At 39.7% G+C, this 12,690-nt stretch overlaps 1 protein-coding gene across 5 annotated transcripts in view; it reads left to right on the top strand.

The window, feature by feature from the left end:
* Positions 1-12,690, top strand: part of CD109 (CD109 molecule) — a 133,322-nt gene that overhangs the window by 54,452 nt on the left and 66,180 nt on the right. For all 5 annotated transcript variants that reach the window (XR_012655499.1, XM_032764088.2, XM_075063804.1 and 2 more), the window contains 3 exons: positions 8,447-8,486; positions 9,533-9,617; positions 12,546-12,642. Coding sequence is in view for 4 of the 5 variants with exons in the window: in XM_032764088.2 (XP_032619979.1) it covers positions 8,447-8,486; positions 9,533-9,617; positions 12,546-12,642 (222 nt within the window). In the remaining variant the exon portion in view is untranslated. The remainder of the gene's footprint in view (positions 1-8,446; positions 8,487-9,532; positions 9,618-12,545; positions 12,643-12,690) is intronic.

Consider the following 12,690-nt stretch of genomic DNA (forward strand, 5'->3'; position numbering starts at 1 on the left):
TTTCAGTTCAGTGCGCTCAAATTGGGGGGTTGAGTAATTTCTATCCCAGAATACGGAAAGAGCTGGCACATAAGAGTGCTAGTTTGGTAGCGAGGATTTCTAATAAATCTATCTACTCATGGGTAGCACCATATGACTGGAAAAAAGCTAATGTTGTACCTATATTTAAGAAAGAGAAGAAAAGTGACCTGGGCAATTACAGAGCCATTAGTCTGACCTCAGCAGTATGCAAGGTTTTAGAACAAATTGTGAAGGAATGAATAATTATATTCAGAGAGATAAATGGTAAAGGTGATGTAATGCATCATGGGTTTACCAGAGGTAGATCATGTCAGGTTAACCGGATTTCCTTCTTTGAGAAAATAACTAATTTTTTTAGGTAAGGGAATTGCATGTAGTAGATTTAATATACTTGGACTTCAGTAAAGCATTTGACACAATACCACATGGGAAATTAGTAATTAAATTAGGGAGGATGGGGATCAGTACAAGCATTGTAAAGTGAATAAGGAACTGGCTAAAGGGGACAAGGCAACGGGTTGTGCTGAAAGGTGAATTACCACATTGGAGGTAGGTTACTAGTGGAGTTCCTCAAGGATCGGTCTTGGGACCAATATGAGTCAATATTTTTATTAAAGACCATGGAATAAAAAGTAGGAGTGTTCTAATGACGTTTGCTGACAATACGCAGTTGGGAAGCATCATCAGTACAGAAGAGGATCAGAATATTATACTGGAGGATATGGATGACCTTGAAGACTGGAGTGACAGAAATGGTGTGAAATTCAATAGTACAGGAATGCAAAGTAATGCACTTAGGATTAATAATAAAATTTCTGCCACAAGCTGGGGGCTCATCAGTTGGAAGTGGCAAAGGAGTAGAGAGGTCAGGGTTTGTGATTGGATCACAGGATGACTACGGGCCACCAGCGTGATGTGGCTGTGAAAAAGGCAAATGTGATACTAGGATGTATCAGATGAGGTATTTCTGGTAGAGATAGCGAAGCATTAATGCCATTGTACAAGGCACTGGTAAGACCTTGTTTGGAATACTATGTACAATTCTGGGCACCCATATTCAAGAAAGATGAGTTTAAACTGGAACAAGGATGATCAGGGGAATGGAGGGCCTGCCTTATGAGAGGAGACTGAAAGAGTTTGGTTTGTTTAGTTTAGCAAAAAGAAGATTGAGAGGGGATATGGCTAAAGGACAATGTTGGCACAAGAACAAATAGATATAAACTGGCCATGAACAAATTCAGGCTGGAAATTAGAAGATGGTTTCTAATCATTGGAGAGAGGGATGAGGTTCTGTAACAGCCTCCCAATAGGAGTTGTGGGGGAAAACAACGTATTTAGTTTTAAGAGAGAGAGCGGGACAGATTTATGAGTGCAGTTGTATGATGGGGTTGCTTGTCATGGTAGGGGACAGGGCTCAGCAGTCCTGGGGCTCACTTTTGGATTATGTTTTATGCTCCTAAACCTCATTCTTCAGGGTTTCAGCTGGCCACTTGCAGGGGTCTTAAAGGGCTTCCCCCCAGTGTGTTCTCGGAGGGTATATTTTTTATCTCCTTCCTCTGAAGCATCCGGGATGGCCATGGGCATAGGCGCCGACTCCATGAGTGCTCCGAGGCTGGAGCACCGACAGGCAACTCCCCCCCTGCCCCTCCATTCCAGCTCGCCTCTGCTCCACCTTCTCCCCTGAGCGCGCTGCCATGTCCTGCTTCTCCCTCCTCAGCGCTTGTGCTACAAAACAGCTGTTTTGTGTGGCAAGCCTAGGAGGGAGGGGGGAAGATGGGGAACGCAGCGTGCTTGGGGGAGGAGATGGGGCCAGGATGGAGATTTGGAGAAGGGTGGGGTGGAGTTAGAGCAGGGACTTTGGGGCAGGGGTGGAGTTGGGGCGGGGCCAGGGCCGTGGTTGGGGGCACGTGCACCCACTGGAGAAAAAAAAATGTTGGTGCCTGTGGCCATGGGTGGTGATAAACATTGGGTAGGGAAGGCCAGGGCTATGAGGTGGCTGAGTATATTCTCAGGTGCTTGGCTGGCTGGTTCTTGCTCACATGCTCAGGGTCCCTAACTAATCCCTGTATGTGGGCTTGGGAAGGAATTTCCCCCCCAAGGCAGACTGGCTGTATCATTGTTGTTTTTTTCCTCTTCCCCTGCAGTGTATGAGTATGGGCCACTTCCCAGGATTATCTGGGAATATCTCACTTAATCATTTCCCTGCGATTGTAGGGGCCTCGGTCCCTTCTATTGTTTACCTTTGGGCTGTAATACTTTGGTCTAATTTTGGTTGCTGGGTTTAGTGTGTAGGTACCGAGTGGTGTTGGTGACCTTGATATATAGAAGGGCAGACTAGATAATCTGGTGGTCCCTTCTGGCCTCCAATGTTATGAAATGGCATTTTCTTACTGAAAAAGCTTTTCGAACAGCTAGGCATTCTGCTGTGTTTTGTTGTAGGCTCTTGTATGCCTGACAGTTTGTATAATTACATTCATCTGGCTTCAGTATCTACAGTCTGAAGCTCTTATGATAGATATTACATTGCTGTCAAACTATTCATGTTTCCCTAAATTTGTTCTAAGTTTTTAATGCCAAAATCTATCAAGAAATTAATTAATCACTTAGATTTCACTTTAGTCCTGCAGTGCTGTGTTCTCTCATAGGTGTTCAGATCCTCTACCATGCCCTATATCCTAGATGTTTCTGTGTATGTTATTAATTAGTGGTATTATTTTATTCTAATTATCTTTGGCTAATGTTTGATTTGCATTTGATTTAAGAAAGAGAGGTGGGAGTGTGATGCCACAATAGCTACTTGAGTTAGTGGATACTGATCTGTGTGAAAAGACTAATCTTTATTTCCCAGTCCCACTCAGATCCTATGGGTCAAGGATCTGTGGAGGGGATATGGAAGGAAAATACCAAAACCAAAATTTAGAAAATATAATAATCCATGTCCCATTTAAGGAGGCTTCCAAACTGATTCCACCTGGCAGATAGCTTAGATCTCTCATTGTCATTAGGAGGCAAGCAGGCTTTCTTCCTTTCTCTTAGGTGTTAGGTTGGGAAAGGAGCATCTTATTGAAGTTCACAAGGCTCTTATCTCAGCACCGCCAAACGTACAATCAGAAGAACAAAAGTCTCTAGGGTCCAGATCAGGCTGGTGTCCTGGTGCCTGAGTGAACCTGCATGCCATAGCTGCCGACATTATTGTTGTTTTTTTACCACCACTGCTGCCCCTCCCATTAACAAAAATTACCCGTTAGAATAGAGGTTTTCAGATCTCAAGACCAAGCCTACTGTATCTAAGACTCAAAAGTACTTGGTGCCCAACTTTTGTGGTTTTAATCAATGTAGTTGTAATGGATTCTTGTTTTGACACTATACTTTTAATTGACACTCGTACCATCTCATCGTGGGCTGCACATTCCTAGTGCTATACATTCCTAGTGCTAGTGCTACACATTCCTAGTGCTACACATCCTACAGTTTGAGAACTGATGACTTCTCTCCCTCCTTCCCTCTTATCACTCTCTCATTACATCTTATCTCAAATTAGATTATAAATTCTCAGGACATTTTCTAAGAGTTATCACATAATGGTTTCTGAGGTGTAACAATTGTTACTCAGAGCAGGATTATAACTGTAGTAATTCAATTTTTACTTTTGGTCAATGCTAAGTTTAAAATGGTGACCAAAGCACCAGAAGATTGGAGAAAGGCAAATGTTACACCGATTTTTTTTTTTTAAAAAAAGAATGTTTGGCATTTATTTCCTCACAATTCTAACTTCTATCTCAAGTAAAACAATGGAACACAAACATGAACAGTAGTAAGAAGCGTAAATTAAAAAAACAAAAACAAATTTTATGGGAACAGAATAAAAATTTCGTGGAAACCCATAGATGTAATATTGGATATCAGCAAAGCAGTTGAAATACTGTCTTCTGAAATCATGTTCTCACTTATTTCAACCTGAATAAGATATGCACTTTATAATAAATAGAAAACTAGCTGAGGGACCACAAAATAAGGATTAGGATAAACAGCAAAATATTGGGTCAAAAGGAGGTGATTAGCAGGGAACTGTAGGGTTCTGTGTTAGGCTCTGTCCTATTAAATAAGATATGAATGAACTAGAAGAGTGAGCAGACATAATGTTAATGACATTTGGAGTTATTACTGAATTGAAAGGAGATGCAGACACTACAGATAATAGAAAAGGACCTACTTAGAAACAAGCTGTAAGGTGCTGTTTCCCTACCCCAGTCCAAACAGCTCAGCCCTCCTGAGTCTTGTTTAACACAACTACTACAGTCTCAAAATAAAGTCACCCCTATTACAGTCTGGTGCACAACATGCAAAGTGAAATCCTGACACCATTGAAATCAATGTCAAAACTCTCATTGATTTCAGAGGAGCCAGGATTTAACCCACATTACTTACAGGAAACCCTTCCAGCCTGAAGCTTTTCCTTAGGGTTCCACAGAGAATACCTTACCACTAAACAGATCTCTAATCCCTAGCTTCCTCTATCTGAGGGGTGTACCCTTATATCATGTACACTAGCATCAGCTGCAGCAGTCAGCTCTAATTTATTTAACCTCTCTTTAGCCAGTTCATTCCTTGCTAACACTGCCAGCCTATTGCAGGCAGAGAATAACAAAATGGAATTCAACTTTGAATTATATTTCCCAATATGTATTAGCTTGCATGTTTTCCAGCAAAACACAGCTATGCAATGAAGAAAGAAAAAACTTGGAAAGTTGTAATGCTGAAAGAGAAGCAGGGATGACAGTTGGTAGTGCATCATTACTATGATTGTTTTGTTATTTATTTGTATTATAGTAGTGCCTAGAGTCCAGGGCCCCATTGTTCTAGGCACGCTATAAATATATGTCAAAAGAGACAGTCCTTGCCCTGAACAATTTACAAGATATGAGCCTGCAATATGGTATGGTAGGAGAAAAAAAAAGCCAATGCAGTTTTGGGTTGCATGCACAAGGCAAGCAGTTTTGGGTGAGAGAAGTAATAATTTCTTTCTGTAGCTCTGCTGAGAGTACACCTGGAATATTGTTTATTTTTGTACATCTGATTACTAGAAACAAATTAAATATGAAGAAATTCAAAGAAGAGTAAAAAATATCCCTAGTGGGCTGGATGGAATCCTTTAGTCAGTAGGTTTGGGGCTGGAAAGAAAGATTATACTAGGGTTACTAAATAAAATATATTTAAAAGGCATAAACATAAAAAAAGGAATAGGAATTTTTAGCATAGTTTAAGGTGTTTTAGCTAGGAGTTAAGGTAGTGAGATTAAGAGAAAATGCATGTGATTATGAGGAAAATTTCCTGACAGTAAGTTTTATTAGTTTATGAAATAGTCTCCCAAGGAAAGTGATGGAAGTGCCTTTGCGTGGCATATTTAAAACTAGATTGGACAAATCACTAGTAAATGCACACTAAGGAACGATCCTGCTTTGACAGACAGATGGGCTAGATGACCTAGTAGGGTCTTTTTCATTCCATGAGTCTATGAATCTATGACTTTTTCATATTGCCAGGGAAGTTGTCAACTTAAAAAAATTGCTGCCAAAAGCTCTGAACTCAGTTTAGTCTTTGTCTTCTGCTGCAAATAACTCTTTCAGTCCCGTGCAATGGAGTGCACAGAAAACTTATTTCAAGAAGGAAAATACCTCCCCTTTCCCAGCTATAAAAGCAGTGAACTCCTAATGCTTAGCTCAGCAAATGGACTGTTTATGTGTAAAATTTAATTTAATTCCTAGAATAGGTATGAGCCTTTAATAAACATAGATCGGACATATAGTAAAATGCAGTATCTATCATTTCTTTACCTAATATGGTGGAAATCGTAGGCCGTGATAGTACCTTTTCAAACTTACATGGAGTGTTAGTAAGGTATAAGGCAGTTATTCCACTGGTCATTGCTCTGAACATAAGATTGATTGCTCAGAATTCAGATAATCTGAGTTTACCTTGTGCTAGAAATAACTCGCTAGAAAAAAGCAAGTATTTATGTATAAAGATACACCAGACGCTTGCTCCTTGCTGGGGCTTGGCTTTATTAAGAAATAAATTAACAATAAGATAACATGATTTCACCTGGAATCTATTAAGCAGTAGGAGTGTAAGATCTTTAAATCAGGTCCCCTCCATCCTCCATATTGAGAGCTGGAAACTCCTTTGGTCACGCTTCCACCTCAGCCCAACCGAGACTTTCCACATGGAGTCCTGTAAACTGTTGGGGGTGAGCCTTTTAGTTCTCCCCTCCCCTGCTCTACTTAGCATTTGAGACTTTTGAGGGAGCCACTCCGCTGTGGCCCAGTATCTTCACCCATATTCCATCAGACAGTGAGGATTTAATGAACTACTTCTAGATGAATGCAGGAACTCAAATAGCTGTTGGGACCACTGCTCCATTCAGTCCAGATCTGACCTTCCTTTTTAGATTCCACCAAATGACAAGCACTGTGGAATCCATTCAGATAGGCTCCAACTCCCACTAAGCTTCAGAATCTTTGAAATTGACTCTTGAGATTTCATATAAGGAAACAACATTATCTTGAAATCTTACTTCAAAGTCATCAAAGCCAAGCCTTGGACAATTAGTTGGACAGAACAAATACGTACATTTGTTTTACATTTTCAGATGAACTCTGGCATTACTATTGTATATTAACCAATGGCTTCTTGGTATACTTTTGCTTCAGATAAGACAAATTAGGAATATTTCATTTCACACATCATGTTTTAAGCCTCTTTCCACAATAGCATCTATTTATTGGCTCTGGTAAGTCTAACGGATCAGTGAAATCTAGGCTACAAGACATATTAACTTAACAATTGTTTTAATGTTTCTTTAATTGATCTGTTGTTTATCACCAAAGAATACTCATTAATGTATCCCATATGGTTTAGAAAGGAGCAAACAGAAATATGAGTGATTAATGCATCTGCCTTAAAGGAAAGTTTAGTCATGTTATTCCATGTGTTTGTTTGCAGGTCATCCTGAACTTTATAGATTGTAAGTCATCACCAGTAAATCAGCAGTCAGACAATGGCAGTGTCTTTTAGCTTAACAATGCACAAGTTAAAAATTCCGTTAAGGGTTATGTGCACAAAGAGGCAACAGACGTACTATCAGCCACAATGACTTTCATTTTAGATTAAGAGAACAATAGAATAAAAGAAATCAAAAGTAAGGTCTCAGAGGGAGAGCACAGACTCCGTGTCTCTTTGGACAGTCTGCCCTAATCTCTGAGAACAAAAATGGCTTTTGAATTCTGAATACCAGAACAGAAGTTTAAAAGTGCAGTACACAGAAAACTGAAACATTACAGTCACATAGCTAAATATGCCACATAAGGGTTACTTTTTTAAACTGTGATTCTGGAGAAAATCAGGAAGCAACAGACAGAATTAGAAAGACAGGAAATACAAAGAAGAGGCCTTGAGCAATTTTATATATTCTATAGAAAACTTAGTTCTTCCATCCATTTGTTTTAATCCAATAACCAAAAGTAATTGAGCTAAGTTCAGCCCTGATGTATCTCCATTGAAGCCAATGGAGATGTAAAATGATACTGGTCTACTTTGTAAAGCGCTTTGCGATCTAAAATATGAACAGTGCTATACAAGAGCTAAGTATTATTATTTATTAAGAAAACTAAGCAGTTCAGGATACACAAGGCTAACAGAATCTTGCAGATTTACTGAGTTAATGAAGAACTTTAAGATTAATTGTATACCTCTGCTGTCTTGTCTTATAAACTCTTTGGGGCAGGGATAATCTTTTCATTATGTGTATTTACAGTGTTTAGTGCACGGACTGGCAACCTTTGGCATGGAGCCCACCAGGGTAAGCCCCCTTGCGGAGTGGCCAACTTTGTTTACCTTCTGCTTCGGCAGGTTCGGCTGATCATGGCTCCCGCTGGCCATAGTTTGCCACTCCGGGCCAATGGAGACTGCAGGAAGCAGCGTGGGCCAAGGGATGTGCTGGCCGCTGCTTCCCACAGCCCCCATTGACCCGGAGTGGCAAACTATGGCCAGTGGGAGCCGTGATTGGCCAAACCTGTCGATGCGGCAGATATACAAACCGGTCCGGCCCGCCAGGGAGCTTACCCTGGTGAGCCGTGTGCCAAAAGTTGCCGATCCCTGGTCTAATGTAATGGAGCTTGTGATCCTTGACTGGTGGTCTCTCTGTGGCAAATAAATAAATAATACTTATCTTCACATGATAAATCAATATTTAGTTCTTTGTTATGTCATTATTTAAAATGACATAATTTCAAGAACTATAACTTAACTTGTAGGCAGAAATCTAGCTTTCTTTTGACTTAGCTGAGTGTGGGACTGGGCCAGAGTAGATATAATGAACCAAGTAATCTAAGCACAATTTTATATACCTTGTTCTGTTTTTCTGCAGGATCAAACTCATTATCAAAGATTTACCGTGATGGAATATGGTAAGTGAGTTCCATGTGCACTCAGACACAGAAAATTGTAATCCTTCTTTTCTGGGAATGGGAAAGTGTTATATTGTCTCAAGATGACAACAGAGCTCAAAAACAACATTGATGGGTGTCTTTTTTAAGTGCACATCACAATAATTCCCATACTTCAAATTGATTTCTGTGGAAGAGAGTCATTCGATTCTTCAGGTATCAATATCTGGCATTAAACTCTTGGAGATAAACAATTACTTGATGGCATATGGACATGAAACCCCGCTTGAATCTCCTATCTCTCTGAGACTGACCCACAACTTGCAGGATCAGGATGTCATTTAGCAGTTTAATCAATGATATTTTGGATAAAACTAGAAAAGTGGTAGAAAAAACAGTGAGGACTTTGGTTTGCCAGTATCTCACCAACAGCAGTTAGAGGATATAGTTTGTGCGGGATGTTCCCTGGTTATCTGAATGGACAATTCCTGCTCTGTGCTGTGAACGAAGGCAGTAACTCTAACTGAAGTCACTACTAATATGCCGCGAGGAGGCATTCTTAACTTTGAAATGATGATCAGTGTGAATTGAACTAGGGCAAATGAAACCCCATCATCTGTGTAGTCTTTTAAGTTCACTGATAGTAAAGACTGAATTGATTGAGTAGTTTTACTTTTTCAGGTCTCACCTGAGAGAGAAAGGAATGATATATTAGTTCTCAGTCCTGCAAGTGTCTCTGGACAAATGGACCTCGATGTCTGCTTGGAGTCTCATCAAAGTCAGTTTGGCTCTGTATGGGTACAGCAGTCTGTGTGTGGTTCCCAGTGCAGTATCAGCCTTAGATGCACACCAGTTTTGGTTAAAAAATGTGTCCTACCTCACGTCCTTTAGGAAGCTTTAGTAATGCAATCTGTATTACTGTGAAATCACTTGTCCATCAGAGTGGTGGGAGAATCCATCATCATTACAGTGAAATACTCCTGTTACTTAAGATTGACACTTGCTCTCCTGAGTATGAATGTAATACTTCTGACATGTTTTAATGTTAGCTTTTGATTTTTTTGTAGTATTACCAAAATTTGAAGTTACTCTAACAGCATCATTATATTATCCTTTGAAAGACAAGGACTTTACTGGTATTGTCACTGCAAAGTAAGTAAATCATAAATTTACACAACTTTCTCACTGGATTAATATAATTCATATATATTCGTGTTACTTTATGTTCTAAAGTAGTTACAAAGTTATAAAGCAATCATGATATGGATTTTAAAAGGTGACAAATGAGTGTTTCATCCCATTTCTAATTTAGATATTATTATTTATTGAACATGAGAGTGTGCTTAGTGTGGCACAAAGTGTATGACCAGAGAATTTAGAATTTAGAACCTACTTTTAAAAATGGCAGATTAGTTCTCCAAAGGTGGTGGGAAATGGAGATTAAAGGAGGAATAGTGTTCATGTATAGCTCCATTTTATTTGAAACAGTTCAGTCTGGATTTCAAGAGAACTAAAATTGCAAGTGATCAGGGAGGAACTGAAATGTAATTAACATTTGTAAAGCATTTTGAAATTCTTAGATGCATGTTGCTACATTAGTGCTAAGTATTGTCACTGTTAAAGGTTAAAAAGTTTTATTAATTGCATCTGATTCTCTTTTAATTACTTTAGAGCATTTAGCAGTGTGTGCTGTTATCATTATTCATTATTTTAAATCTGTTACAGTGCACTGTTGGGCAGCCCAGGACAGTTATGCACTGTGACAGACTCTTTCTCTGATCTGTGATAGTGTCACTGGGCTCTGGGAGTGAAAATATCTAGTCCTCCCATCTCTCTCAAAAACCCTCATACTAAAACATCCCAGTAGAGCTTTCTGCAGTCCCCAAAGGCAGATGAACCAGAGAGTCCATGAAGTTTACAAGAGACTTTGCTGTTGCCAGTCTATGTTACATGGAAGGCACTCTCATACTACAGAGCTGAGTGGACTTAGAAACCCATAAGAAAGATGGCAAAGATTCTTTGGTGTCTAGAATTTGCCAGTGTGAGTTGGGGTTCAGTGTTATGCATATAGGTTTACTTAACTCTTCCATTTACCTGTGATAGAATGGTTACAGTTATGACTGATGGTTGCAAGGCAATCAGGTTTGCATGTCATAGGATTCTATGAATTTGAATCCCTTGCAGTTCTGAAGTTTTTTGGTCCTAGCTGTATACTGGGCATGGCTTACCCCTCAGTGATATTTTTATGATAATTCAAGTATACCATCTTTGGATAAAAAAGCATTGAGATTTACACTATCTTCAGATTTGTCAGTGTTTCTTTTTATCATGTTTCTAATATTACCAGATTGAGATATGCAAGACACAGGGATGTTGCCCAATAACTTTGTAATTTCTAGGACTGATTCTAGCGAAGGCTATGTTTATGTCACGGAGGTCATGGAAGTCACGGAATCCATGACTTCCAGAGACCTCCATGACATTCTCTGCTTCAGCCTCAGGAGCTGCGGACTCTGGAGCTGGCAGCCAGCCCTGGCAGGGCTCCAGTGGCAGGCTACAGCAGCGACAGGGCCCCCCCCTGCAATGTTCCAGCGACAGGAACAGACTCCTGAGGGAGCCCTCCTCAGGGTTCCAGCCACGGGTGACAGTCTTGCAGTGGGATGCTTTGGGCAAGCGGCTGGGGGTGTCCCATTTCCTCTTTGGGAAATACGTTCACTCTGCAGCTCCCAGGTGCTGAGGGCAGAGGCCCCCCCCGCAGCATCTTCCAGCTGCCACAGGTGAAAGGGGAACCCCACAGCTCCCAGCCACCATGGTAGTGGGGGAAATCAGGGAGCTGCAGCCGCAAAAGTCACAGACAGGGCATGGCTTCCGTGAATTTTTGTTTATTTCTCGTGACCTGTCTATGACTTTTACTAAAAATAATCATGACAAAATCTTAGCCTTAATTATAGCTGATTAATGTAACTTGTATTTTTAGGTCTTCCAGCCTATCCTCTAAACGACTACAGTTGCTGCAGAACGCTGTTGTGAATTTTTTTCCTGGAACTAAGATATTTGATGATATTTTTCCAGCGTCTCTGTTTTAAAATCTCTGTAACAGTTGCCAGCGTAATTCCATATTGATTGTACAGTACTTAAAGTGCTTACTTGCAGACTTACTAACAATATTAGTCCAGAATCACTCTTTGATTTGCTCTTTTTAATTTCCCTTGCTGTTGTTTGAGGTCTGAGTCTGATGAGCTATTGGTTTTCCTTAAACATAATCTGGAAGCATTTGCGCAAAGCAGTTTAGTATCTGTGCTTCACAATAATTGGACTAAGCTTCCCAATGACATTCAGAAACCTGAATTTGTTCTAACTTTCAGATTAAAATTGAAAAGATTTGTTTACTGTTTTTAATTATGTTTGCGTTGTACGATGCCTGGGGACTCTTTTTTTTTTTTGGAAGAATGCTAGATCAATTTATTACTTTATGGTTACTCTTCCAGGCATATTTTAAAAATTAGGTCTGAATAAATTGGGGTCTTCTGATCTGTATTAGCTCCATCTGGTAAGATTAGTGCAATCCTCAAAGGACACACAAGTTCCTCCCTCACAGCCTTTAAACTATACTGCACTAAAATTGTGCTACATTCACATTTTGTTCAATAGTATTTTAAAAGTTTGACATTTTCTTATTTCTTGTGAGTCAATGTCATAATTATTATGAAATGATAAAATGTAAAAAGTCTGACCAATTATTGTTTTTCTGTAGTTATTTTGATATTGATTGTACAGCACCTTGTGATGGATGAACAGTGTTTTATAATAATAATGGACTTCCAAGTGGCTGTGGGGGAAAAGAGGAGCACTTTCCACTTCTGTGCACATTCTCCACCCACAATGTATGGGCTCATGCCCTTGATGAATTTCAACTGATGCCAGCTTTAAAAGCTTCTCATCGTTTCAAACTACAAATGTGCCGTAGTTTTATTGAATGCCATCAGATATATTTTTTATTTATTCTTCGGTCTTGTAAATTCTTCAGAAATCCAAAGCCATGTGATAATGGTCCATATGATCTCGCTTGTCATGTTTCAGGTATACTTATGGAAAGCCAGTGAGAGGAAGTGTAACAGTCACTTGCATTCCTATATCCTACTGGGGGAGCAAGAGAAATGTTACTAAAACATTGGAGGTGGGTCTTTGTTGAGAATTTGTAGAGTCTTTATGAATGTAAGAACTT

This window comes from Chelonoidis abingdonii, chromosome 3 (assembly GCF_003597395.2).
Source record: "Chelonoidis abingdonii isolate Lonesome George chromosome 3, CheloAbing_2.0, whole genome shotgun sequence".
Classification (NCBI taxonomy): domain Eukaryota; kingdom Metazoa; phylum Chordata; order Testudines; family Testudinidae; genus Chelonoidis; species Chelonoidis abingdonii.